Below are 27,223 nucleotides of genomic sequence, written 5' to 3'. Positions count from 1 at the left end.
TGAATTGTTTAGGTTTCAGTAGGTGAATATGGCGCCCATAAACATTCTTTTGTAAGTGTTTTGTGGACATGTACTTTTAATTCTCTTGGGGAAATACTAAGAGTGGAATTGCTAAGTCACAAGAGTAGATATTCCTTAACTTTTTGTTTTGCTTGTCAACTTGCCAAGATATAAATGTGAGTGCAAGAAAAAGAACACATTTTAAGTCTAAAGTTCAGTTAGCTTTGACAGATGTATACCTTATGAGACCATCATCTCAATTCAGATATCATCCCATAAATTTCTTTTATTCTGCTTTATAGTTAATTGACCCTGCATCTCCCATTCCAGGTAATCACTATTTAACCTTTGCCATTTCAGAACATTCTAGAAATGGAATTATGCAGCATGTATTCTTTTACACCTGGCTTTTTTCACTCAGCCTAATGTTTCTGAAATCCACTCATAGTGTGTTCTTTCTTTCTTTCTTTCTTTCTTTCTTTCTTTCTTTCTTTCAATTGCTGAGTAGCATTCTATCATGAGTGTAAAATAGTATATCCATTTATGTGGTACTGGTCATCATGAGTCTATGAACATTTGTGTACAAGTCTTTTTGTGGCCATACATTTTTACTTCCTTTGGGTAAATCTTTAGGAGAGAAATTTCTGGGTCACATGATAAGCAGTTACCAGAAGCTTCCAAACTCTCTTCCAAAGTCATTTATCAGCTGACACTCTTGTCAGAGATATATGGAAATTCTAGTTGCCCACATCCTTGCCAACACTTGATATCCTTAGTCTTTGTAAGGTCATGAAATGTGTTCTCATTGTAGTTTCAATTATTTACATTTATATTTTTAATGTGTTTTTTGGCCATCGGTGTATTTTGTGAAAGATTTCACTAACTTTGAGTCTTTTTCTCACTTTTTAAAAATTTGGGCCATTTTATCACCTTCATCCTAACTGGGAAATCTATAAATTATAGATCCAAGTCTTCCATCAGATGTGTAAGCTGTATTTTGTCTGCATGCAGCTTGGTCTATTCAAATGATAATGATGTCCTTTGAAGGACAGAAGTTCTTATTTTGGTGCATTCTGTTATTTATTCTTCTTTCATGATTAGTGATTTTTGTACCTAGTCTAAGAAATATTTGTCCTACTCCAAGTAGGAAAATGATGAAGATTTTTGACTATGTAATTTTTTTTACAAATATGTTCCATTTTGATTTTATTTTTATATATATTGTGAAGTAAAAATATATCTTCCATCCACACAGATAGCCAGTTTTTCCATCATCATCTATTGAAAACTATGCTTTCCCCAGAGATTTATGTTGGCGATTTTATCAAAAATCAATTTCTGTATGTTTAAGTCTATTTATGGACTCTTTTTCTGATCCTTTGATCTATATGTCCATCTTTTTTTTTTTAGTGCTTATTTATTTTCAAGACAGAGAGAGACAGAGTGCGAGCAAGGGAGGGGCAGAGAGAGAGGGAGACACAGGATCTGAAGCAGGCTACAGGCTCTGAGCTGTCAGCACAGAACCTGATGTGGGGCTCAAACCCACAAACCGCAAGATCATGACCTGAGCCGAAGTTGGACACTTAAGGTAACTTTTAGAACTTTCACAGAAATTATAGATGGTGATTCTAATGCTGGGAAAATAAAGGCCACACTGACCCCAAAGACACAAGAATATGTACAGGAACTAGGGGCGCCTGGGTAGCTCAGTTGGTTAAGCATCTGAGTTTGGCTCAGGTCATGATATCACAGCTTGTGAGTTCAAGCCCCACAGTGGGCTCTGTACTGACAGCTCAGAGCCTGGAGCCTGCTTCGGATTCTGTGTCTCCCTCTCTGTCCCTCCCCTGCTTGCATGCTGTCTCTCCCTCTTTCTAAGATAAATAAACATTAAAAAATAATTTTAAAAAAATGTGCATGAACCAAATAAAGAATGACAAATGCAGGCCAAAGATAATAAAAATGGTCATAAAGTACTAGTCTCAAAGGGATCTTGGTTGTAATTTAGTCATTTCACATATGCAAACACTTAAGACTGCTGGCTAGTTTTCATATGGCCAGCACTTCTGCTTCTCCCTCCTGTGTGTCTTCAGTTCACAGAGTTCCTTCTGGCTTGTACAATGCTCACTCTCTCCTTGGCCTCAGGAGTTCTCATGGGATATTCCAAGAGTAACTGACGCCTCACTTTACCATGAGATAAAATAGAAAGGCCAGAGTTTCAAGGAAAAGATGTAAAAATATGGCAGAAAGCACATTGCTCCTGTTCAGATTCATATACAAGCCTTTCGTTTCCAGACCCCAAATTTCAGCCTCTAGCCGGTGGTAGGAGTTCATTCGACAAACATTTTCTTTCTTTTTTTAAAATATTTTTTATTTATTTCTGAGAGAGAGAGATAGAGACAACATGAGCAGGGGAGGGTCAGAGAGAGAGGGAGACAGAGAATCCGAAGCAGGCTCCAGGCTCTGAGCTAGCTGTCAGCACAGAGCCTGATGCGGGGCTTGAACCCATGAACCAAGAGATCATGACCTGAGCCGAATTTGGACACTTAACTGACTGAGCCACCCAGGCGCCCCTCAACAAATATTTTCAAGCCTTTACTTGGTGTTTAGTGCTGTGCCAGGCACATGAGCTGTGTCAGTGGGCAAAACTCACACACAAAATCTCTTCCCTTCCGGAACTCATATCCCAGTGGTGGGAAACAGAACACACACAAGAAACACAATTCAAAAGTAGAAAATTAAAACCTGATGGGTGCCTTAGGAAAAATGCTAGAGCTGGGTAAGAAAATAGGGAATGGAGTGGGGGGTGGATATCGCAATTTAAAATCAACTGATCAGATACTCAAATAAATGCTTTGACACCAATGTCCAGAACTGCACTATTGGCAGTAGTCAAAGGTAGAAGCGATCCAATGTCCATGAATGAATAGATGGATAAACCAACCATGGGACAGTCACACAATGAAATATTACTCAGCCACTAAAGGAACGTAGTACTGACACATGCTTCAATGTAGATGAACCTTGAATACGCTATGCTATATGAGAGAAGCCAGACATCAAGGTACTCACTGGATGATTCCATTTATATGGAATATTCAGAAAAGGCAAATCCATAGAGGCAGAAAGCTAACTGGCAGTTGCTAGGAGCTGGAAGAGGTAGTAATTACTAATGGGAATGGGATTTTGTCTGGAGCGATGAAAATGGGAACTAGACAGAGGTGGTAGATTCACGGCATTGTGAATATTCTAAATGCTACTGAGTTGTCACTTTAGACTGATTAAATTTATAGTATCTGAATAGGAAAAAAAGCTATTCAGAAGCAAAGAAAAAGAGAACATTGAGTAGTCAAGGTAAGGCTTTTTGAGAAGGTACCACAGGGACACTGACTTGGAGGAGGTGAGAGAGTCAGCCTAGGGGGTAACCAAGGAACACAGGGTTGGAAAGGAGGAATTGGGGAAGTGATGGGTAGCCCCAGGTTGTGTGGGACCTCAGAGCTGCTGCAAGGGGTCAGCTCTTCCTCTGGGTGAGGAAGGCCTGGATGACCCGACTTGGATTTTGACAGAATCTCCAGAGCCCTGTATTAGGAACGGTCTGATGAAGGGCACCATTGGGAGCAGGGGGAGTTAACAGGAGCTATCATTGAAGCCCAGGAATGAGACAGTGGTGGCTAGAGAGAAGGAAGTGGTAGTTGAGGTGGGGGGCACGGTTCTGGCAGGTAGGATGTGTTTGAAGGTGAGACCCAGAGGGTGTCCCAGTGGATTGTAGGTCAGATGTGTGAGGAAAAGAAGAGTCAATCACACAAGGTGAGTTCTGGCTTGAGCAACTGGAGAGACAGAGCTGCCATCACGGGGGTGAGGAAGACTGGGCGAAAGTGCTTTTCTAAGGGGCAAGGCAGGGAAGGAGCGCTGAGAGCTCCTAGAGTTTGAAATGTGGAGAAGAAGAATCTGCCCCAGGTGACACAATGGATGGAGCTGTCCCCCAGATCCTTCCCCCAAGACCCAGGCCAGGCCACCACACAGGGTCCACACCCCTCCTTTGTAGGCCCTATAAACACCCCCACTGGGAGTGTGGGAGGAAAGTGGCCTTCTAAATGTTCTCTAATAAAATTGGAAGAAGACTGCCCCTTTGCTTACTTCTTGTGAGAGTTACTGAGAGCCTGACCCACTCACATTCATGTATGTGTAATGTGACAAAAATGTCCTGGCTTTTGACACAGTTTACGGTAAGATCATGGCCGGTTCTAGAGTGGGAGACCTACATCTTGATTTAATTATGACACCAGGCAAGACAAACAGGCGTCTTGCAGGATGACTGGTAAGCTATGAAGTAGTTGAGTGCTGCAGTCCAAATGCAAGTTGCTAGCTGTTATTCTGGAAATAAAGGTTTTGAGGTTTTGTTTATTTTTGTAGCAGAAACATCAGAGAGTTAGATTAGAAATCTGGACATGCCAGCTTTCAAAATTATAACCTCAAATTAGAAGAAAATTATGGCTAAACTAAAAAAATCAGAAAACAGTTATGACCAAATAAGGTTAGATCAATTTTAAAAATGGAGAATAGTTCTGAGAAATCTGAAGAAGAGGGTATTCGCTACAGAAACAAGCAGACATTGAAAGATTTCTCCTTAACTTGACAAAAACTTATGGGTGCCCCAAATCCCTGTTTATTTATTAGTTGGAAGCCTTTGCCTTTCACGTTTTGTCTTACTAAGTTACTAGGAACTACTATACTTTTGTGTTGGATGATGTCTTGGTGGTCAGAAGCCAAAGTGGTTTAGTGATTTATAAAGAAGAAGTTTAGGGAAATCAGACTAGGTTATTTTGCTTAATAATCCACTCACAATTATAAGAAAGAAAGCTTTACTGCCCTCTTCTTTCTCTTTTTTAGCTGACATTCAAGAAAAAAAAAAAAAGCTTTGGCTTTGAGGTTCAACAAGTTTGGTTTCAACCCTAGCTGCAAGTGGATGAGTTTGGTCTAACGATTTAACCAGTCTGATCCATGGGTTTTATTTTAATCTGTAAAATTTGAATGGTGTCGTTGATAAGAAGCATGTACTTTAGATAAAGTACTTTAGATGAAAGGACTTTATGTTCTTTTTTTAATTAATTATGTATGTATGAATGTATGTATGTATGTATGTATGTATGTATTTTTAGAGAGAGAGAGACAGAGACAGAGTGTGAGCAGAGGAAGGCCAGAAAGAGAAGGAGACACAGAATCCAAAGCAGGCTCCAGGCTCTGAGCTGTCAGCACAGAGCCCGATGTGGGGCTGAAACCCACCAACCGTGAGATCATGACCTGAACTGAAATTGGACACGTAATGGACTGAGCCACCCAGATGCCCCAGGACTATTGTTAAATGGATTACTTGATTATCTTACAATAGTCATTAGATTTTACTAAGTGCTTCTGCAAGATTTCATGATTGTGTTAAAATTCTAATTGAAACCTTGTTTTTAGGTTTATTTATTTATTTTGAGAAAGAGATAGAGGGAGGGGCAGAGAGAGAGAATCCCAAGCAGACTCCATGCTGCCAGCACAACCCCGATGTGGGGCTCAAACTCACGAACTGCAAGATCATGACCTGAACTAGACCAAGAGTTGGATGCTTAAATGACTGAGACACCAGGCACCTCAAAACCTTATTTTGAACCAAGAAATCTTTTTAAAAAAATTTTTAACATTTATTTATTTATTTTTGAGAGAGAGAGAGAGAGAGCACAAGCAGGGGAGGGACAGAGAGAGGGGGGGGGAGACACAGAATCTGAAACAGTCTCTAGGCTCTGAGCTGTCAGCGCAAAGCCCCATCTCACCAAGTGTGAGTCATGACCTGAGCTGAAGTTGGACACTCAACTGACTGAGCCACCCAGGCACCCCTGAACTAAGAAATCTTATTTGAAACTAGGAAACCAATGCTAATGTGGTCTATTCTTATGAAGAAATGCCTAACCTTAACACAATTTTTTGAAAGATATATTAGTAGGCGAAAAGAAGCTCATATTCAAATATTAGAACTTTCCAGTTCATGTTATTTTATTTAACAAAATGCTGTCTAGAGTTTAACCATGCCCTGGGCACTGTTCCAAGCTCACTTACTCCTGATTCTGTGGTGTCAGTGTGAAATGCATATGATCTTGATAATAAACGTTTGGACAACTAACAGGAGAATAGAGATAAGCAGACGCAATTCCCCGAATTTACACCAAACATCTCATGGCAAATCTCCTAGCTGTGACAGGACTTGGCATTTCTTCCTCTCAGAGCACATGACTGATGTCCAAACTATGACTTAACCCCCAAGCAGGTAGGGATACCTGCTCGAGAGCTTTGCCAGCCACAATGTGGGGAAAGAAAACCTATTAGAACTTTCTGTTAGCAGCACCTCCTCTCACCTTGCTCACCTTGGTGGTGGTGTGACCTGGTGATTAGGCGTCGAGCCTTTGGAGCCAACCTGCTTGGGTTCTATGTCTTAGCAATATGTGACTTGGCCAAGTTGCTTAACTTTTCTGTGCCCCAGTGTCCTTATCTGTAACAGGGGACTAATAATAATAGCACCTGCCTCCTTGGGTGTTGTGACATGTTAAGTCACTAAGAACTGTATCTTGGCATAGAGCGAATTCTAGATAGAGCTTAACTATTATCATTATGTTATTAAGCTGGTCTGCAGTTAGTCCCTGAATCCTTCTGGGATGTGGTAGGTTTTAAAAGTGAGTTGAGGGGCACCTGGGTGGCTCAGTCGGTTGAGTATCCAACTTCGGCTCAGGTCATGATCTCACGGTTTGTGGGTTTGAGCTCCGCATCAGGCTCTGTTCTGACAGCTAGCTCAGAGCCTGGAGCCTGTTTTGGATTCTGTGTCTCCCTCTCTCTCTGACTCTCTCCTGCTCACGCTGCCTCTCTCTCTCTCTCTCTCTCTCTCTCAGAAATAAATAAAACATTAAAAAAATTTTTTTATGTGAGTTGAATTTACTCATAATACAGCATTCCAGCTATGTGGAAAATAGCTAAAATCTAATCCAGCTAGCTAAAATCTAATTTTGCAATTAACATTTGTTTTACATGGAACTGAAGAGTTGAAGGTTGTGGTCTTCCTTATCAGGCCCCTTGAAGAGCCTTCTTACTCATAATTTCTCTCTATGTCCCTGAACTCCTTAGAAAAACTTCCTTTTCCCCTCCAAGCATAGATTCTTACAGGGATTTATATGTGGGGAGCCAAGGAGCTGGAAACTGTTTTTGGACGAGTCCGCATCACATTCTGGACTGTAAGTAGAACATTTACAAATCTCCGTAACACCTGGCTTACTTCTCGTTGCTTGTCCTCTCATTTCCTTTTGGAACTCTGCACCAAAGCTGTCCAAACTGGATAGGCATGCGTAGCTAGTGTCTGCAAATGAAGTGTCAAGAGATATAGGGAAAGGCAGACTCATGGCCTCACAATTTCAAGGTCATTTAGAACCAACTTAGTAGTCTCAGTGCAACAGGGGAACCTGGGTGACTCAGGCTGTTAAGCCTCTGACTCTTCATTTCTGCTCATGTCATGATCCCAAGCTTTGTGAGATGGAGCCCCAGTTCGGCTTTGTGCTGACAGCACAGTGCCTGTTTGGGATTCTCTCTCTTTCTCTGCCCCTCCCCTGCTCAAGTGCATGTGCTCTCTCTCTCTCAAAATAAATAAATTAGTTGAAAAAAATATTATTAGGGCAATAAAAAAACAAGATTATTTAGCTTGAGAAACTGATGCTAAACTGAGGGGAGATTATATGATTACTTCCTCTAAAGGGCTTACTCAGTGTTGTCATTATGTTTAAATATTTATTTACCAAGGTCAAGCATTCTTGATACATGATGCACCAGTGTTTTTGAACAAGTCATGGATTTTGGCAAAAATTACATTTCAGTGTGGGTGGAGTGAGGAATGGTAGGATGTCTTTGGGTACCTCCCTTTCAAAATAAAAGAGAGAGTTCATGCACCTGAGAGTCCTCAAGGAAGGAGCCAGAAGAGCTGGGAGCCTTTCTTAGCTCAGTCATTGACGTGGAGTCCATTCCCTTCTGCCCTTCAGCTTGGGTAAGTCTCAACTACTTATCTAAAGTTTATAATAACAACTTTTCCATACACATAACAAGAAAAGTATCGACGGTTGATGTTGACAGGAAATGTGCTTTCTTGAACTATTATATTAAGGGTTCTTGTGTCTGTTGCTCTGTTTGTCCGTCTCTATATTAGTTCCATTCCCTCCCCTGACTTTTTAAGAACAAACCACCTAGTTGAATGATTCTCTTGCTGGAAGGAAAAAAGAAAAGTACATAATTATTTTTTACAGATCTTTGACTATTGTTAACATACCTTTAGTGAATCTTGGGGACAAACTGAGGCAGGGGTGCATTTTTGAGGGTCTGGTGTAGTGCCCAGGGCGATTACTTGATTAATGCGTTACTTGTCACTTCCCTCTAAGTTTAGCTGCTTTGTGATGACTCTTCGAATATGTGCCTGCAGGTGGCTTGTGCCTGTGTGCCAGCAGACCCCAGCCTGGGTGGAAATCTGTGGTTTTGTGTTACCATTTACAACACTGTGTTTTCTAGGGTCTGTTGAGTTTTATAGCTCTAATTTGTTTCACAAATGGAAACTAGTTTTCTTTCCTTCTAATTTACCTTCTGCCAGTACATTCTCATGATACCATGATATATTATGATGACAGTAATGCCTACGTGACCCAAAGGTTCAGTGGGAATAAGTGCAGTGTTTTGTGTCTGAAATGCTGCCATGATACATCTAATAAATAGCTGTGACCATTGAACTCTTGTGGGGGGTACTGAAATAGTAAAAATCTTGGCAATAAGTACTTTGCTTGTGATCTTGTACAATTTATGTTTCAGTTGAGGCAGTGAAAACGCTTTCCAACTAAAAATCTCAGGGGCCACCATCTACTTCTTAGAAGAGACCTTTACCATCGCATGTCACAGGCTCGCCTTGAACAACCTCAATAGCTAGTTACCAACTAGCTCTGGATTGAAAACCTGACAATGAGACTTTGGGGCTTGGCACTCGCCACAATTCTGGTACATTCCACGGCAGCTAAGTTTAGTAAGTATTGCTTTTCAGTGAAAGGTGTTTAAATTTGTGATGAAATGATCCCCAAAACATTTGCCTTTTTCCAAACCCGCTTGCTTCTGGTTGCTGCAGTTGAATTGGAACATGGAAAATTCATTAATGCTCTTCAGTCATTCTTTAGTACAAATCTAAGAGAATATAGCATAATTTTAGTTTTAAGTATTTAAATACATCCAAATGTGACATGCTGCCTGCATGTGGCAGGTGCTGCAAGCATTTGCTGACCTGCAGCTGGCTTTGTTAGAGGTAGATGTGGCTGCTCTCCACTGAAGGCAGCGTGAGAGGCTTAGCTCCAAGGTCATCCATCTGTCTGTGGTGCCCATTAAGACATTTCATAAAAGATCTTAATCACTTACTTATTCTTTGTCAGTTAGAGAGTCACAAAGAATGACCCACTTCTAAATTTAATCCTGCAAGGATAGAGTATAGGAGTTAGAATATTTTTATATGATCACGTCAGGATCACATTTATGGTTTTTGTTTTGTTTTGTTTTTGACAGGCAAATCATCCTGGGGCCTAGAAAATGAGGCTTTAATTGTGAGATGTCCCAGGCAAGAAAGATCTCGATACCCTGTGGATTGGTATTCCTCAACCAACAAATGCATCACTACCCAGACAAGAAATCATGTACTTGCCTCAGGGGAGCGTCTTAAGTTTCTCCCGGCCAAAGTCCACCATTCTGGAATTTACACTTGCGTTATCAGAAGGTACCCGTAGGCACCCATAATCTTTCAGCTTGCTCCCTTGTCTTTGATAGTTGATAGTCTGAGCTGTCCTCATTTTCTTTCCCTTCCTAGACCTTTCTGGAACAGTTGAATTTACAAAGTGATTTGAATAGAAGGGTACTTCTAGGGATACCATTGGGTTGGGGTTTGGGTGATTATGAACTATTGAGAGGCAGAATTGCGAGAATGAATTTGTAGCCCAAATAGGAAAAGATCTAGCTTTCCTAGTGACCGAAAGAATGGAGAGCAATCATTCACTTTGGCTGGAACAAACCAGCAGAAAGACCTAGTAATCTAGGTGTTGGGCATCAAGGAGGCCTATGGTGGGTGCAATAAGGCAGTTACCAGTGCCTTAAACTTGAAAGATAAGCTGAGGAGGGTCATGTAAGATTGCGTGCCTGCAAATTACTTACCTACACAGATACTGTTAAGTGTTTTGATCCTGTACCTTTATTTGGTACATACAATATGTCAGATGAACTACATCGGAATGCAGGATGTGTATAGTTCGGCACCTAGGTTCCAAGGTAGACCAGTTTCAGTTTCAAATATATGCTCTGACACTAGTTAGCTGTGTGACACCAAGTTACTTCTCTGTCCCTCTGTTTCCTGATCTGTAAAATACACATGATAATATAACGCACTTCAAAGCATCCATATGAGAATATGGTATAATGTTACCACCATTATATGCTACATATAATGCTACATAGAATGCTACATAGTAAACTCTCAATACTAATTGTCTTTATAATATGCCGGTTTTTGGCATGGCAGCCCGTAGAATGTATAAAGAAATGATGAGGGGGTCATTTTCAGGGCTACCACAGGGGCTATGTTTGCTCTCAAATACAACACAAAGAGATTCAATACATATTTTTAAATACGAAAAGAGCCATCGTATATCAATTTTTTGAAGAGCAAAAGTAACATTTAGTAAAAGCTAGAATGGGATGCGGTTATTTCATAATGCTGAGTAACTTTTTGAAAATCGGTTGGCTTATTTTGATAGCCCTACCTTCAATAAGACTGGTTATGTGAATGTCACCATATATAAAAAACAGCCAGATTGCAATATTCCAGATCATCTGATGTATTCAACAACATCTGGATCAGAAAAAAATTCCAAGATATATTGTCCTACGATTGACTTGTATAACTGGACGGCACCTATTGAGTGGTTTAAGGTAAAAGAAAACTTTGGGGAAACAGATAAAATTACACAAAGTAGATGCAAGTGAAGAGTTACTGAAAATGGAAGGGAATTTTTGTTTTTAATTTCAGGATTGTAAAGCTCTTCAAGGACCAAGGTATCACCCACACAAGACATTTTTGCTGATTGACAGTGCAACGAGCAAGGACACAGGTGATTATACCTGCAAATTTATACACAATGAAAATGGAGTCAATTATAGTGTCACGGCGACCAGATCACTCACAGTGAAGGGTAAGCTACGGAATTTTTCAATTTAACAAAATTGAATATAAAAATATGTGGAGAAATTGTGCCCTTCTTGTTGATTTCACTGTACTGAAGACCCCCTTATCTGCAGAGGATAATTCTGAAGCCCCCAATGGGTGCCTAAAACTAGGGATCGTACCAAAGAACCTTATATATACTGTTTTTTCCTACACATACATACATATCTGTGATTATATTTAATTAATAAATCAGACACGACAAGAGATCCGCAACAATATCTAGTAATAAAATAGAACAGTTACAACAAAAGACAGTAATAAAAGTTACCATAGATCTGAGCAAACTCAGCATACAATTTTTTTTGTCTTTCCTTATTAAGTCGAGAACTTTTACCTTTTCACTTAAAGGAAGTACTTAATGGTTTCTCTTGGACTTTTCCGAATTGCCAGCATTGCCACTCTTGTGCTTCGGGGGTATTAAGTAATATAAGGCATAACTTGAATGCAAGCAGTGTCACACCATGACCGTCAACCTCATAACCAAGATAGCTATTAAGTGACCAATGGGCATTTGGCAGATACAGTGTGGATCTGCTGAACAAAGGGACAATTCACTTCCTGGGTGGGATGGAGTGGGGCAGTGTGAGATTTTCTCATACTCAGCACGGTGAGCAATTTAAAAGGTATGAGTTGTTTATTCATGGACTTTTCATTTTAAGCTTAATGGACAAAGGTGGACTGTGGGTAACTGAAACCGTGAGAAGAGAAACTGGGGATAAGTGGGTGCTACTGTGCTTCACGGTCCTCCCTGAGATATCCTCCAGCTCCATCTTATCCTGCACATTCTCTACAATAGCACAAAGAGCTTTTCTAAGTGCACTGTCAAGATTTAAGAAGTTTTAGGGGGAGATTACGTTACTAATCTAAAGCCAAACCTGTTCTCTCCTCTACGACTCAACTTTTCAAAAATAGCATGATCTGAATGCCAACTTAATGAACTGTTTTTGTGGGGGGATGGCAATACAAGTATTTGGAGAGCAAGATTAACTCTGTTTAATCTCTAATATAACTAACTAGACTAGAAGTTTAGAAGTTCTATAAAGAACTGTAGAGATACTGCTAGGTAGTTTTTAATTGTCAACTGAAAATTGTCAGAAGGCAGTAACTAAGCAAGAGTGTTTATTTGAGATTAAAGAATTGCAATTTGGGGTACTCAGATCTGGGTAGCAACCAGCCTGGTGTCCCACTAGGGAACAAAATCAGGGCTTTTAAAAAATTTTTTAAACTTTATTTATTTTTGAGAGAGAGAGAGACAGAGTGTGAGCTGGGAAGGGGCAGACAGAGACAGAGACAGAATCCGAAGCAGGCTCCAGACTCTGAGCTGTCAGCACAGACCCCAACGCAGGTCTCAAACTCACTCACAAGCGAGGAGATCATAACCTGAGCCAAAGTCCAACGCTTACCTGACTGAGCCACCCCGCGGCCCCATAAAGTCAGGGCTTTTAAAGCCGAGAGGGAATGCCTGTATACAGTGTTTACATAGATTTTTGATGGATATTGGTGGCAGAAGGCTAATCTTCACTGAATATCACTGGTTACTAAGGCTCTCACACAAGCAGTCTTTTATTGAACCAAGTGGCAGGTGTTTGGGCTTCCTCTTGTAATATTTGTGGTTTGGTCAGTTTAAAAGTCCATGATTCCACCAGTGAGGACAGGAGATGCATCTCCGTAATGGCCTCCTGGCTCCATTTCAAAACCCCTTGACATAACTGATGCCATCCCACTTCACCTTTCACACAATCCTGGTTTGCAATTCATTCAACTTTATCAATGGCCTCAAGTTACTAATTGGATCCTTAAAAAACTGGTTTTCAAATGTTAAAGTGTATAAAAGTCTATTCAGAGAAATTCCTCACCATCAAGCATGTCAAATCTATAAGGAGTCACAGTCCCCTTAGCATCGCTTGATCTGTGGACACAGGATGAAGTGGCACCAGTCAGTGTGGAAGATTTCTCACTAGGAAGCGATTGTGAAGACAAGTTTTGGTTGGGAGGTTTGTGATGCTCTCCTTATAAAATAAGCACCACTAGACCACATTTCTATCAGTGTTTCTCACTATGAAACACCGAAACCATGAGGGTCCTTAATCACACTATCCTGAAATAAATGAGAATCGAGGGGTATAGGAATGTAGCAGTGCTCCTTCACCTACTGAAGGCATCAGTGCCACAGAAGTTAGAATGTCCTTACAGGAAGGACCACAGTCGTGGAAATCTCTGAGCAGAAGTGTGGACTTATGTGTTTATCATTTTCATAGGGCTTTTTTTTTTCATTCAACAAGCATTTATTCAGTACCGTATGTGTGCTAGTGTTTCATGCAGCTTTTGAAAGCTTCTTTCCTGCACTGTTATTCTGTAGAATTATAGTTTTCTAGCAATTGCCAAGTCATGCAATTAATTTAATGTGTTAGATTAATTAATATTTGTTTTAATGATATAAAAGAGAATAGGAAATATGAAAGAATATCGTAAGTAGTAAGAGAAAGTATTCCTTGAATGTTTTCTTTTCATTTGTGTGTTTGTATTTGTTGCCGTGGGTCATTGTCAGAAAAATGTGAAAAACATTGCTATGATATAAGATAGTAATAGGAAAATACAATCTTTATATTGATGACCATCCAATGCTATCCTAATATTTATTTTCTCTTTGTCTTTGATTTAAGCTGAGGAAGGCTTTTCGTTGTTTCCAGTGATTGTAGCCCCTCCACAAAATGAAACAAAAGAAGTGGAAATTGGTAAGAAAACTTGAAGAATGCTGTAAATGTTACCTGGAGAATCCTCTCACGTGACTCTTGGTCTGGATTGGCCAAGTGTGGGTCACGCAGTTAACACAATGGGTCTTGTGGATTAAATGAAATGTCACGTATAGAAACAGCCACCGGGCACCTGCTAATATTAGGGATACCCAGCAGTTACATTTGTATTGCACTTGTATCTCATGGTACTTCACACAGACTATCTTATTTCATTCTTACTTCGCTCCAGGAGGCAGATATTGTTCCCAGTTTATGCTTGTGGATACTTAGACTCAGGGAAGATCAACGATATGCCCAAGGTTGTAGATAATCAGTGATAGAAGATTGAGAACTCCAGCTTTCTGACTCTGTCCATCTCCCCTTCTCGGGCTCCCCACCGGAAATGAGATACAACCCAAGTTCGTGGTCCATAAACCAAGTCCCTTCATGACCCCGTTCTTACCCACAATCTGGCCCATCAGAAGCTATTAACCCCACCTGCCCCAGGGTCCCCACCACACCGACCATCTCACAGTTGTTACACCGATCGGCAGCATTTCCACATTCATTCCCCCTTTTGTCCATGTTGTTTCTCCTTCTCACCTCTCAACACTGAGCTCAAATACCATTCCCCGTGCCACCCTCCTTCCCTGCCATGGGCACCACAGGAGTCTCCATGTAATGAGGTGCCAAGACACCATTTCTGTGTGCAGTGTGGCAGTCCAGAGAAGTCTGGAATGACTTCTTCTGTATTCCCATGTCATCTGTCAACCTTTCTATAGGACACTAGAATACCTTGTGGTTTAGTCATTTGTGTATACCGTTATCACCTTTTGAGACACTCTGCATCCCTCATCCCTCTTCAGATGCACAATTCTTGACCCCGGAACCAAGGGCTCAGTAAGGGATGCCCGAATGCATCCCCAGCACGAGGGCAGCCCTCAGGCTTTCAGTTCTGGGCAGAGGAAGTCTCAAGTACAAGGAGTAGAAATGGGGAGCACTCTTGAATGATTAGATACTGGGATTGTAGCTGGGTCAAGCAAAACAGTTTTACCAACAAGGTGGCTTACAGATAGATGCAGAGAATTTGGTAAAAGGAGGAAGGTGTGGAAGAAAGAAGTTAAAAAGAAACTCCAATCTATAGTAAAACGAAGCCCCATCTTATAATGTGGGATTGGTGAGACCAGAGTTATTCACCTCATTGCTTTCCACGGAAGGTGAGAGGAGCTTCCTCCAAACTGTGAGCGAAGCGGGTGGAGGCAAGGACATGGAAGTGCTAAAATGAGGAAGGGGAATGGAATCAATTCCTGGCACGCACCAGGCGTTCAGCGATTTTTTTTTTTTTCACATTAAATGCAATACTATTGGCAGCGCTGAAGTTCATTGGTGAGTTTCTTCACTTCCCATCTAGGAAAATCAGCAAACATACCCTGCTCTGCGTGCTTTGGAAAAGGCTCTCAGATCATGGCCGGCATCCTGTGGAGGGTGAATGGAAGCAAAGTTCAGGACTTTGGAGAACCAAGAATTCACGTGGACCAGGAGCAAAATCAAAGGTATTTTTATTTCGAAGTTAAAACACCCCCGCCCTCCTCCCACACAATTTGCAACTGCAAAGTAAGCATTAAAAGTAACAGACTGCCTCCTTAGTTCTAGCAATGAGTTGACTTGTCTGAGCACCGTTTTAAGAATAGAGCCTGTGAGAGAAGAGGATTTATCTTCAGAGTATACCTGCCTGGCTATGAATTTGCACGGCTGGATACGGCACACCGTGAGACTAAAGAGGAGATGTCCAAGTAAGAAGCGTTTCTGAGACTTTGGTCACCGAGTTAGCTGCCTCAGCTGTAAGCTGAAATCGTTTTCTTAGAGGACAATGTGTTGGGGTGTGGTTCCAGGGGGAGTCTCTCGAGACAAACAAGCGGCCCATCTCATAAAACGTGTTTCTCCTCTTAAGAACATGGACCATTTGTAGTCTGGTGCCTAGTGGCCTCTCTTCTCTTCTCTGCCCCCCTCCTCCCCTCCCTCTTCCTCGTATTTCTCCTCCCCTTCTCCTCTCCTTCCTCCTCCTCTCCTTACTTTCTTTTTTTCCTCCAACCTCCCTTCCTCTCCTTCTACCTCCTCCCTCTTCCTTTTCTCCCTCCTCCTTCTCCTCTTCTTCCTACTCCTCTCTCTTCTCTCCCCCTCCCACCCCTCCCCTTCTCTCCTCTCCCTTCTTCTCCCCCTCCTTACTTTCTCCTGTTGGTTCCTCCTTAACAGCCAACTGCTTCCTTGGCCATCCTTCCGATTTCATTAGCTCTCTCTGTCTCTGTATACGAAATACAACACACTAATAGTAAACTGTGAACATGGTCTTTGGTTCATGACTTTTATGACACGTTAAAAACATGTTCTCTTTTATCATTTTTTTTTTTTGTCACAAAGAAATTGTTAGTGAGGCTGCCAAAGTGGATAAAAAGGTCAAGTACTTAGTTACTGCCCACTCCAGTAAGAAAATCGTAGACACTAACTTTGTAATAAAGACACCACGTGCTATCATTATTAAATTTTATAAAATAGTAAATTTGCTTATTTATTTATTTACACTTACAAAACCTAGAGTGTTTACCCTTTGGTCCGTTCCAGAAAAAGTGTGTGACCGCTGCGTTCTGTCCCTTTAAGAGAAATGATTTGCGTGCTAACACTTTACTCTATCCCTTTAGAGTAGCTTTAACATCAACCCTGATTTTGGGTAGAGTGAGTCTTCCACTTTTGTTTTCATCAAGATTGCCTTGGAGATTCTTGGGCCTTTGTATTGCCGTATAAATTCTCTTCAGATGTATTTTGATTATAAAGATGTTTTTATACAAGTTACATAGAAGGTTTTGTAGCTTGTTTTATAATTACTTAATGTATAATAGAAGTCTTCCCAGGAGAGTAAATGTTCTTCTACAACACAAATGTTAATGGCTTCACAGTATTCAGTTATACAGATAAACTATCACTTATGTCACCACATACATTGCTTAGCCACATGTGTTTCTTTTTCTGTCTTTTTGAAAATTTATGTATCTTTTTAATTTTTTAAAGTTTATTTTTGAGAGAGAGTGTGTGCACAGGCGCATGAGCAGGGCAGGAGCAGATAGAGAGAGGGAATCCCAAGGAGACTCCAGGCTGTCAGCAAGGAGCCCAACGTGGGGCTCAGTCTCATGAATTATGAGGTCATGACCTGACCCGAGCTGAAATCAAGACTCGGATACCTAACCAACTAAGCCACCCAGACGCCCCAAAATTCCCCCCTCTTCCCCACCTCTGGTAACTACCAGTCTAAATACAGATGAAACTCATTTCTGTATTCTGTTATTCAACATGCAATTCAGGTACCACCTTTTACAAGGAGCCTTTCTTGACCACCAGTTTGGAGTATATATTCCTTCCAGGTATTTCTGTAGGACCCCATTTCTATCTCCACACTCAGTGCACTTACAACAATCTGTTTGAGAGTCTGCTGAACACAACCGTAGGCTCCGTGAGGTCAGGAAAGGCATCTCGTCCATCTTCGTGTCCTCCATCTGTAGGGCAGTGCTGGGTATCTACCGTGTGTTGAATGAATAAATGAATGCACACCAAAGTTATCAAGGAAAACTCTTTTGGTACATTTCTACTGCTCTAGATATAAGGTTTAATTATAAACAAAACAGAAGTTTACATTTACGGTTGTTAGGTTGAATAACCTTCCCAGTCACCTGGAAAGGCCAAATTATTTATAACTTCCCTATAGTTTCATCTGAATCTAGCGTGCCTCTAATGACTTCATTATAATTTGATGCAATAAAATATAATTATAACAAAACTATGAAACTGACTACTCTTCAATAGATCATGATCAGACACTACATACAATCTTTTAAAACTAACATTCCCTTTCACAAATAATCAGTGGCAATGGGGGCCAGATGTAGAGAATGATCGAATGAACTGTCTTGGGTATAGGGGACAGGAGGACACATTGTCTGTAAAGAATCCAAAACAGGAAGAAGACCATCTAAGAGTCATTGCGCTTTTTGCCGCCATCACCTTACCCAGACGTTACTAATCTATGTCAGTGATGACGCACTCCTCCTCTCTGGAGCAGGCTGTTTCTTCCTTCCACCCTGTAGGTGTGTTCCGGCAGGCAATGATGTCAGCAAAAATAGTTTTACACACATTTCCTTCCTGAGCACCTGTCTATTTCCTCACTTGTTTACATTTCCAGGCAAAGACACCCTGTTTCTTAGATGATGCATTTAATCTGGTGTAAATGGGTGGGGAGAAAAATATATTTTTACACTTGTAATTCCATGTACAACTAAATGGAAGTTATGTAATGAGTTTGTCAAATAGCGAAAGGGAGAGTTGAACCCTCAGTTTACACCCCTAAGTGGGATATAGCCCAGATTAATTTGGATAAACACAGAAGTACGACCTGATGGGAAAAAAATTGAGCGTGATGAAAAAGACCACCAATTTGATGAGTTTGTGGTAAGTCTCTGCCTGAGGTGGTGCTTTGGATTTTTGTTTTAATGTAGACTTCAACAAACTTCAATTTGTAAGTTTTTAAAATAAAACAAACAGAATCATGACTAATGTAGCTGATTTTGAGTGCTATTGATTTCCATAGGGCTTCAGCTTTCTCAGTTATAATTGAGTCCCCCGGGGACATATGGACAATGTCAAGATCACATTAGGGCAATGTTGTGGTGGTATTGGGCACATTGCTTCCCCAAGGAAAGGGGAAGTCACAGTCTCCACCCTGGCACTGCCATTGCATCATTATCCCTACGTGTGCTTATACTGTCTCTTCATGAATATTCTCTCATTACCTGTGTATTGGAATTGTTTTCATGTTACATGTACTTGGTGACTTTTTTCCTTCTAGTTTATTTGTTTTTTTCTACCTTTCCCCTGCTTTTCTTCAAATTCACATGGTTACACTCTGGGGGCTCCTGGCTGGCTTAGTTGGTGGAGCCTATGATTCTTGATTCTGGGGTCGTGAGTTAGAGCCCCGTGTTGGGTATAGAGATCACTTAAAAATAAAATCTTAAAACACACACACAAAAAACATGGATACATTATGTTTTGACAACTGTGTAAATTAAACAAAAGCTATTGCTACAGCAACTTATCACAATGAATTTCTCTCTTTCTAATCACAAAATAAATTACAACACTGTCTTGAGTTTTAAAAAACCCCAAAACTTTAAAAGCTTATGTTCCCATATTACTCGATGTGATTAAATAAATATTCGATACTCATAATAATAGTAGTACACATTTATTCACTGTTTCCTTTGGACCTGTCTAATTATGTTTCATTTAATTTCTCATTTATTTGACCAATATTCCATGAAGAAGTGACTGTTACTACCATCCAATTTTTCAGAGAAGGAAACAGAAGGCAAATGGAAGTTGAATAACTTACCAAATATTATAGTTAGAGGCAGGATTCCAATTGAGATAGTGTTTTCCTGTTTATAAACACTTTCAGAAAGTATTTAGTGTTTAATCACTACATACAGAGGTATTTATACATGTATAAAGTCATTAGCAGGAAGATACTGGACTTCAACTTCCTTTGCTGTCTTGGTTAACTTCTTTCCTCCTGTTGAAAGCAGCCAGTCACGTGCACACTTACTTCACCGAAACTTCCACACTCCCACTAGGTAGGGCTTTTAGAGAGAGTGAACTGGTTCAGGGTGTGGACAATCCTGTTGAAATGCTTTACTCAGGGAGTGTTTATCATTTACACTGATGACGGTGCAGTCAGTAAACTCTCTGCCAATTTTCAGCAACACCTCCTGCTCCCTGGTTTTGAACCACTTCACTTTGGCCATTCTTCATTTCATGGTGCTGGATTCTTAGGAGGCTGATGAGCCAAGGGAAGAATTTGTGACTATGGATAAGTGATTGTCCATGGCAAGACTGGGAATCCGTGCTTTGAGACGTCAGCTGAAAGTGCAGGAGAACCCTATAATAATCAAATCTCATGGGAGGTCCTTCTCACGTTCATCTTTCAGGGGCACTATTTGTAAGAGGAGATTTAATCTCCTCTCTAAAGAGAGAAGTAAACTTAAAACATCCAAGAATACTATTAATGAGTACAATTCTTGTGTTCAGTGTGTATGTGTCTGTTACTAATGCTTGAAAATGGGAACCATCTTGCATATGCACCTTGTGCAGAAGTGAGTATAGGACCCGGTCCAGGGGTGGCTAAATGATGTCCACCAGGAGAAAAGAACGGGGTGTGTTTGGAACCTAGACCCTCAGTAGTTTGACTTCTCCATCAATGATGTTTTAGTGGCTTACATGGTTCTTGTTTCTTCCCTGCTTTCTAATGCCCCCAGCCCCAGATAGAGTAAGACCCCAAGACCTGTTGGTTCATTCTCTTTCATGCCCCAATGTCAGGTGTATCCATCCCTTTTTCATCATTATAGGAGTCTGAACCTCCTTATCTCTCACTTCAAGTATTGCAGAAACTTCCCACTAATTTTACTCTAAGGTCCCACGGTCTCTCCCACAGAAACAAATCTTCCTAGATGACTCATCTAGGAATGACTCAGCTGAATCTTGCATATAAACCCTTTTTGTTGTTAACACCCCATTCAACACTCTTCAGGGGCTCCCGTGACCTTCATGATAAAGACAAAATACATTAACAGGAATCTCAAGTTTGGTCAGAACCTAGCCCTGACCCACACTTCTTACTGTGTCTGCCACTAATTCCTCAAAATGGATCACTCCAGTTCCTCAGAACACACACCACATCTCTGCCCCCAGGCTCACAGCATCTGCTCCAGCCAGAAATACATTTTATTTCTTTTTTTTACAGTTCTCTAAAACTTAAGAGAAGAAACTCCCTGCTCTTCAGGGACCACCCTCCTGTAGGGAGTCTTCGTTGCCCAGTCAAGCCTGGAGCAAGCACTCCTAAAAACCTCTGCCAGCCAAAATCGCACTTTTACCTCCTATCTTAGTTATGTTTACATTAGCCTTGACACCTTTTATGTTCTGAGAAGCCCCTACAACGCCTAGCCTTGTACAGAGAAGGCGCTCCATAAATGTTCACTTACTGATTCTTAAAGCAGCCATGAAAATTCCAGCAACGCATCTCTTGTATGAATCTCTCGTACTCCCAATGGATGTCAGCGTGCATATATTTGTTTATTTTTCTTTGCTCTAGTAACAGTAATGATCACTTTTGTCTTTCCTTCATCTTTTGAATAGTTGACGATCAAAGCATCTACTACATGCTTACAGGATTTAGCATCTTGTTAATGCTAATCAATATCATGGTGATAATGCTAAAAGTGTTCTGGATTGACCTTATTCTGCTCTGGAGAGACCTAGCTAGACCTTACAGAACCAAGAATGGTAAGTGGCAAGTTTCAAATTCTCCCTCAAAAGAAAAAAAAAATCCCTAATGGCCAATGGTTACTTACTTGTTGATCTCTTGATAGCTGCCAACTAAACCCAGATTTTCCTTGTAAATGTATTAAGAGTAGATTTTTTTTTTCCAGTTCACTTAACAGCCATTTTCTATCCTTTTGTTGTTGCTCCTCATGGTTCTGGTATTCATCTCATCACCTCTGATTTCCTCTCCAACAGGATTGCTGTTCCTACTAAATCAATAACAGAATTGATTTAGAAATAGAATCTGCCCCAAGCTCAGAGTGGTTTAAACAGTTTGGAAAATGTGTATTGGTGAAATTTTATGGAATTCAAAATATTAACAAAATTGTTCCCATTTTCCAGATGTGAACAGTTTAGGAGGGACCATTAGAATGTGGGTGTATTTTACCAGAAAGCCCACTCCATAAAGAGTCTTATCTATTCACATAAGTAGACATATGAAAGAATATAATTGTGCCCTGCTAAATAAGAACACCATTCTTTCCTTTGGAGGCAAATATACTTCACATTTTCCCTACAGTCCACTCAATTAAGGCTAATTATTTGATTTGTGGGAAATGCAGATTAAAAAAATTCTACTTTAGCATTTTCATGTCCTGAGGTAAGCATGGGGCACATGCAAACAAAATATAAAGTTGAGATCTGGCCCAAACAGCAGAAGAACTCCTCATCCATGACTTTAAATATTTCTCAATAAATTATTAATCAAACTTAACAATATGATGTGAGCTAAACTGGACAGGCTCTTGCCTATTCTCTCTCATTCAGTGTGAGACAGTGAAGAGGTGAACTTTGGGATTAAGATTGACTTTCTGATGACTTTCTGGGGCAGTAGATTGTTGTCACCATCCCTGGATTCCAGAATATTTTGGGGGATGGGATACAATCACCACCAACCATAAAACTGAGTAAAGAATGTCTAATAAGAGTCAAATGAGAATTTGGAGGACCAAGTAATAAAGTTTTTCCCTTGTTCTCATTTTCAGATGGAAAGGTCTATGATGCTTATGTTATCTATCCACGGAACTATACAAATAGTCCTGAGAGGGTCAGTGCTGTGGAGTACTTTGTTCACCAGATTCTGCCTGATGTTCTTGAAAATAAATGTGGCTATAACTTATGCATTTATGGGAGAGATCTGCTACCTGGAGAAGGTAAAGCTGTCAAAATACATCGAGGACAGGAGCACCTGTGTGGCTCAGTCAGTTAAGTGACCAACTCTTGATTTCGGCTCAAGTCATGAGCTCATGGTTCATGGGATCCAGCCCTGCCTTGGGCTATGTGCCGACAGAGATTGAGATTCTTTCTCCCTCTCTCTCTGCCCCTCCCCCACTCAAAATAAATAAAATAAACTTTAAAAAATACATGAAGGTCAGGGGCACCTGGGTGGCCGGTCGGTTAAGTGTCTGACTTTGGCTCAGGTCATGATATCACAGATCATGAGTTCAAGCTCTGCATCAGGTTCCATGCTGACAGCTCAGAGCCTGGAGCCTGCTCTGGATTCTTGTCTCTCTCTGCTCCTCCTCCACATGTCCTCTCTCTCTCTTTCTCTGAAAAATAAATAAACATTAAAAAAATTTTTTTTAAAAATACATTAAAGACAGAAATTCACCTTCATCAGAAACCTAAGAGATAGGTGGTCTTCTCCCTGTGTTGGAGAGGGAATTGCAATAATTATTTCATTCCCTAAAACCAGAGCTTTTAAATATTTCTCCTGAAGAAGGAGATACTTATTCTCTGCTCCTCCTGTCCCCATAGCCAAACCGATCATGAGATCTTCACAGGAATGGCAGGGATGTGAAGGCACAGTAAGATGTCTTTGTGATGTGGATTCAGCAAGGCACTGCCCCTACTTACTTCCCACATCTACCACTAGCATAACTGACATTTCTTAATTCTCTCTAGAAGAGTTGAAAGAACACTCATAAAACAAAGAATGTTGTTTTAACGTCCAGAGGCATTGGGTAAAATATTTGAAAGGACTGAGAGTCTTTATTATTTTCCTTGTATTGGAGAAGCATTTGCAGACATATATTCTCACAACAACAACAACTAGAGCTGTCTTCTGTCCCTTCATATGTAGTCAAGTGCATGTACTTTTGACAGGTAGTCATAATTCTGGCATTTCAGTAGCTGTTCTCCTGGTCTCTCAATATTTATGTCAAGTACATATGAACCCTCCTTATGGCCCTTCTCAAATTGCTCAGAGACCAGGAAGCAGGAGCATCATGAGGATAATTACAATAAAGCAAATGCTTAGTAGACTGTGAATATAACCTGGCATTTCCACTTAGAAGAAGGATTCAGCATCTATAAATACAAAGGAATACATAGAAGGTGAATCTGGTTTGTCCTAGAATATTTATTTGGACAATGTTAATCACCCCATTATGGTTTGGGAAGCTTCTAAAATGACCGATTCAGGCAAATGTAATCCAAGTTTCCTCTAGATTCTTTCTCCCTCCTCCGACTCTCCCTTCGGCTACTCATGCCAGTAAAGAGGAACAAGTCATGGTGCTCGAATGTTCCTTTTCATATGACACAACTGTGCAGGAAGATGCAGGGACTCCCACTGTTCGTAATGTCACACCACATGCTACACCTGGCCACAAATTCATCTCTTCTTTCTCAGATCCGTTGACCTCATTGGTAGCTACATCTCTCTCCAACCAAATGTGAATGCCAGCTCACTGATGCTCAACCTTGCGTGGCCCACATTGTGCTGTTTTTCACATGGGAAGACTTCCCACTTACCCTCCCTTCAAGTATGTCTTCTGACCTTCAACTGAAGTATAATCAGATCCGACAAAACAACACCAAAACTTCACTCTTCCCTTAGAAAAAGTTCATGACTGCCTGCATCAGTGTATTTCTTCCTCTCCTAGTTACCTTCTGTTGGCTCCTTCAAATCCAATCTGCACCCCATTTCATCCAATGGGCCTGGGTGGCTGGTCATTATGGAATCTATCACACCCCTGTCCTCTGCTCCATGCTGGGTTTGACCAATAGAGAGCACTGCAGGGAGGTCAGAGGCAGGCATCTCGTGAGGTTGTCAGGGTGGCTGAGATCCTCTCTCCCACAGCAAGGGCTCCTGACAGCTGTTTTCATACTCATTAAGGTTCCATAACTGCTTCCTCCCCTTCATACCTGGAGGGCTGTAATGCCTCCCTGATTACTTCCAGTGTTGGGGGTTCTGAAGTGTCTCTCGTTGATTTCCTTGGGATCTGCCCATATCTTTTATAAATTGACCTTTGATTAAACTTTAAGTCAGTCCTTTGAGTGTGCCGAGTTTTATGTTGGGATCCTGACCGACATAAGGTCTCTACCTGGCACTATTTAACATTTATTTCCCTAGTTCACATTACACAAATTGGCAGTCTTTCAGCTGCCACCCTCTAAGAATATCGTGAGTGGTTTCATTCATGGTTATGTTTCTTTGATCATGCTGTTACCTCCTTGCAGTGAGAGCTGAGTGTTTTACATGTTCTTGCTAAGTCTATCCAGACGTTACCTGCCATCACCATGGAGTTGATGCTATATAAACTCTGACATGATAAGGGCATATGGTCTTAAGATTTTTCTAGTCTGGATTAAATCACTTTTCCCAGGAGCTGGGGAATTGGGAAAAGACATGAATCCAGGACTTCCCTAGAGACTTTAATCAGTTCAGAGAAGCAAGGGTTCCTAAGAGTTAAAGTTCTAAGGCCTATTAAACACATAAGCTAACATTCTAAGAGGGCAACATGTAGCTAATGAACTTGGATTCTAAGTCTCCTGCTAAATATCTCTACATTCCCATTTAGCTCCGAGGACTCTGTTTCAGTTAGGACCCATCTACCTGGGAAGGAAGAGGGGCTTGGGACTGATGTTCTGACAGTGAGAGGGAGAAAATGAACATAACAAGTTGTCCAGCCAAGCACGTTCCCACTTGCCTGAATAAAGAACGGATCAGTGTCAGAATCCCATGTCAGACTATAACGGTATCAGGTTTTCAGGTTGTTTTTTTTTTAAGTTCAGAACATACATGATCAAACCATTAGACTTAAAAATGCATCAACAGGAAACCTGATCCATGTTTTTTATCCCCAGATGCAGCCACGGCAGTGGAAACCAATATACGAAAGAGTAGGCGGCACATTTTTATCCTGACTCCTGACATCACGCACAGCAGGGAGTTTGCATATGAGCAGGAGATCGCCTTGCACAGTGCCCTCATCCAGAATGACTCCAAGGTGATTCTTATAGAACTAGAGGCGCTGAGCAAGCCAGATGGGATGCAATGTGTGGAGCTCCAGGATTCCCTCAGGCACATCGTGGAAGTGCAAGGTACCATCAAGTGGAGGGAAGACTATGTGGCCAACAAACGGTCTCTGAATTCCAAGTTCTGGAAGCATGTGAGGTACCACATGCCTGTGCCAAGCAAACTTTCAAGGAAGACATCCACTTTGACTTCCCTGAGTACCCAGGAGAAGTAGCGCTTGCTTTGATGGGCTGGTGCACGAGATTTCCTAGATCTGCATTCCTCCTGGCTAGATTATGCCCCCGGACCAGACACTGGAGCAGAGGCATGAGAAAGGGGCATTTCAAGGGTGTTCAAACTTCAGGTTTCATCCAGAATTTACTTTCATTTTCCTGATTCTGGGCGGATGCAAAATGCCCCCAAATTTTGATCTTCGATCCCCCTCTCCTCACCCCACATTTCCTTCCCTTTCTCCTTTTGCTGGTCTTTCTCTATATGACCTAGGATCTTTTCACTATGCTTTTTTCCTTCTTTCACTCTTTTTCTTGTTCTACTGCCCCTTATTCCTTGTCAATATTCTATATTTTGAACAAACGAAAAGTGTTAGAGCAAAATTTTCATGTAACCATAAAGAACACTCAGATTCCCACAAGCAGAACATTAGCAGTAAATCTTGTTTGCAACATAGAAGAATTTATTATATTTGAATGGAGGCTAAGTTTTATCATCTCAATATTGTGGATATCATTGAGGTGCCTTACCCGATTGCCATTATAATCAAGCATTTGCAGTTCTAAAGTTGCTTTGATATATTTTTATTCTCTTTATTTTTTTTTAAATATTTTTATTTATTTCTAGGAGAGAGAGAGAGAGAGACAGCGTGAGCAGGGGAGGGTCAGAGAGAGAGGGAGTCACAGACTGAAACAGGCTCCAGGCTCTGAGCTGGCAGTCAGCACAGAGCCCAACGCGGGGCTCGAACCCACGAACCGCGAGATCATGACCTAAGCGAAAGTCGGACGCTTAACCGACTAAGCCACCCAGGTGCCCCTTTATTCTCTTTAGAAATATTTTTCTCACTCTAAAAGTTACAGAAGGGCAGAAACTATCAAAGAAGAAAAGAATGAGTATTATCCATAAATCTATCATCCTAAAATAATGACTTTTAACCATTTTCGTAGGCTAGTATTTAAAATTTTTTTTACTTATATTAAATGTACTATGAATATAGCTGAGCTCCCACAGTGTGTAGTTTTTACATACTTTTTTCTACTTAACGTCATAATAAAAGCACTTGACATGTCACTTAAATTTTAACATTTTAAATATTCATGGAGTTCTATTTCGTAGCAGTGCCACAGCTGTCATGTCTAATTATTGTTGTATATTTGAGTTGCGTTGAATTTAAATAACCATCATTATAAGTAATTCTGCAATGACCATGTCAGGATATTTTATATTTCTCAATTACAATTTTTTAACTTAAAAAAATGTTTATTTATTTATTTTGAGAGAGAGAGA

At 40.8% G+C, this 27,223-nt stretch overlaps 1 protein-coding gene across 1 annotated transcript; it reads left to right on the top strand.

Annotated features, from left to right (window-relative positions):
• The first annotated feature begins 8,977 nt into the window (after positions 1 to 8,977).
• Positions 8,978 to 25,940, top strand: IL1RL1 (interleukin 1 receptor like 1). Its single transcript, XM_077749366.1, has 10 exons — positions 8,978 to 9,076; positions 9,604 to 9,811; positions 10,842 to 11,016; positions 11,114 to 11,276; positions 13,975 to 14,046; positions 15,458 to 15,599; positions 15,694 to 15,839; positions 21,280 to 21,426; positions 22,452 to 22,619; positions 25,555 to 25,940. The coding sequence occupies exons 1-10, from the start codon at positions 9,016 to 9,018 to the stop codon at positions 25,938 to 25,940; spliced, it is 1,668 nt and encodes a 555-aa protein (XP_077605492.1). The 5' UTR covers positions 8,978 to 9,015.
• The last annotated feature ends 1,283 nt before the right edge of the window (positions 25,941 to 27,223 follow it).

Source organism: Crocuta crocuta, unplaced genomic scaffold (genome assembly GCF_008692635.1).
Source record: "Crocuta crocuta isolate KB4526 unplaced genomic scaffold, BGI_CrCroc_1.0 scaffold118, whole genome shotgun sequence".
NCBI lineage: Eukaryota > Metazoa > Chordata > Mammalia > Carnivora > Hyaenidae > Crocuta > Crocuta crocuta.
Note: the sequence above shows the minus strand (reverse complement) of the source record. Positions and strands in the feature narration are given on the sequence as shown.

Coding starts and splice junctions, on each gene's coding strand:
- IL1RL1 (XM_077749366.1), top strand. CDS start 9,016: ATGAGACTTTGGGGCTTGGCACTCGCCACAATTCTGGTACATTCCACG. Junction 11,017..11,113: donor CACCTATTGAGTGGTTTAAG/GTAAAAGAAAAC, acceptor TTTTAATTTCAG/GATTGTAAAGCTCTTCAAGG. Junction 22,620..25,554: donor AGATCTGCTACCTGGAGAAG/GTAAAGCTGTCA, acceptor TTTTATCCCCAG/ATGCAGCCACGGCAGTGGAA.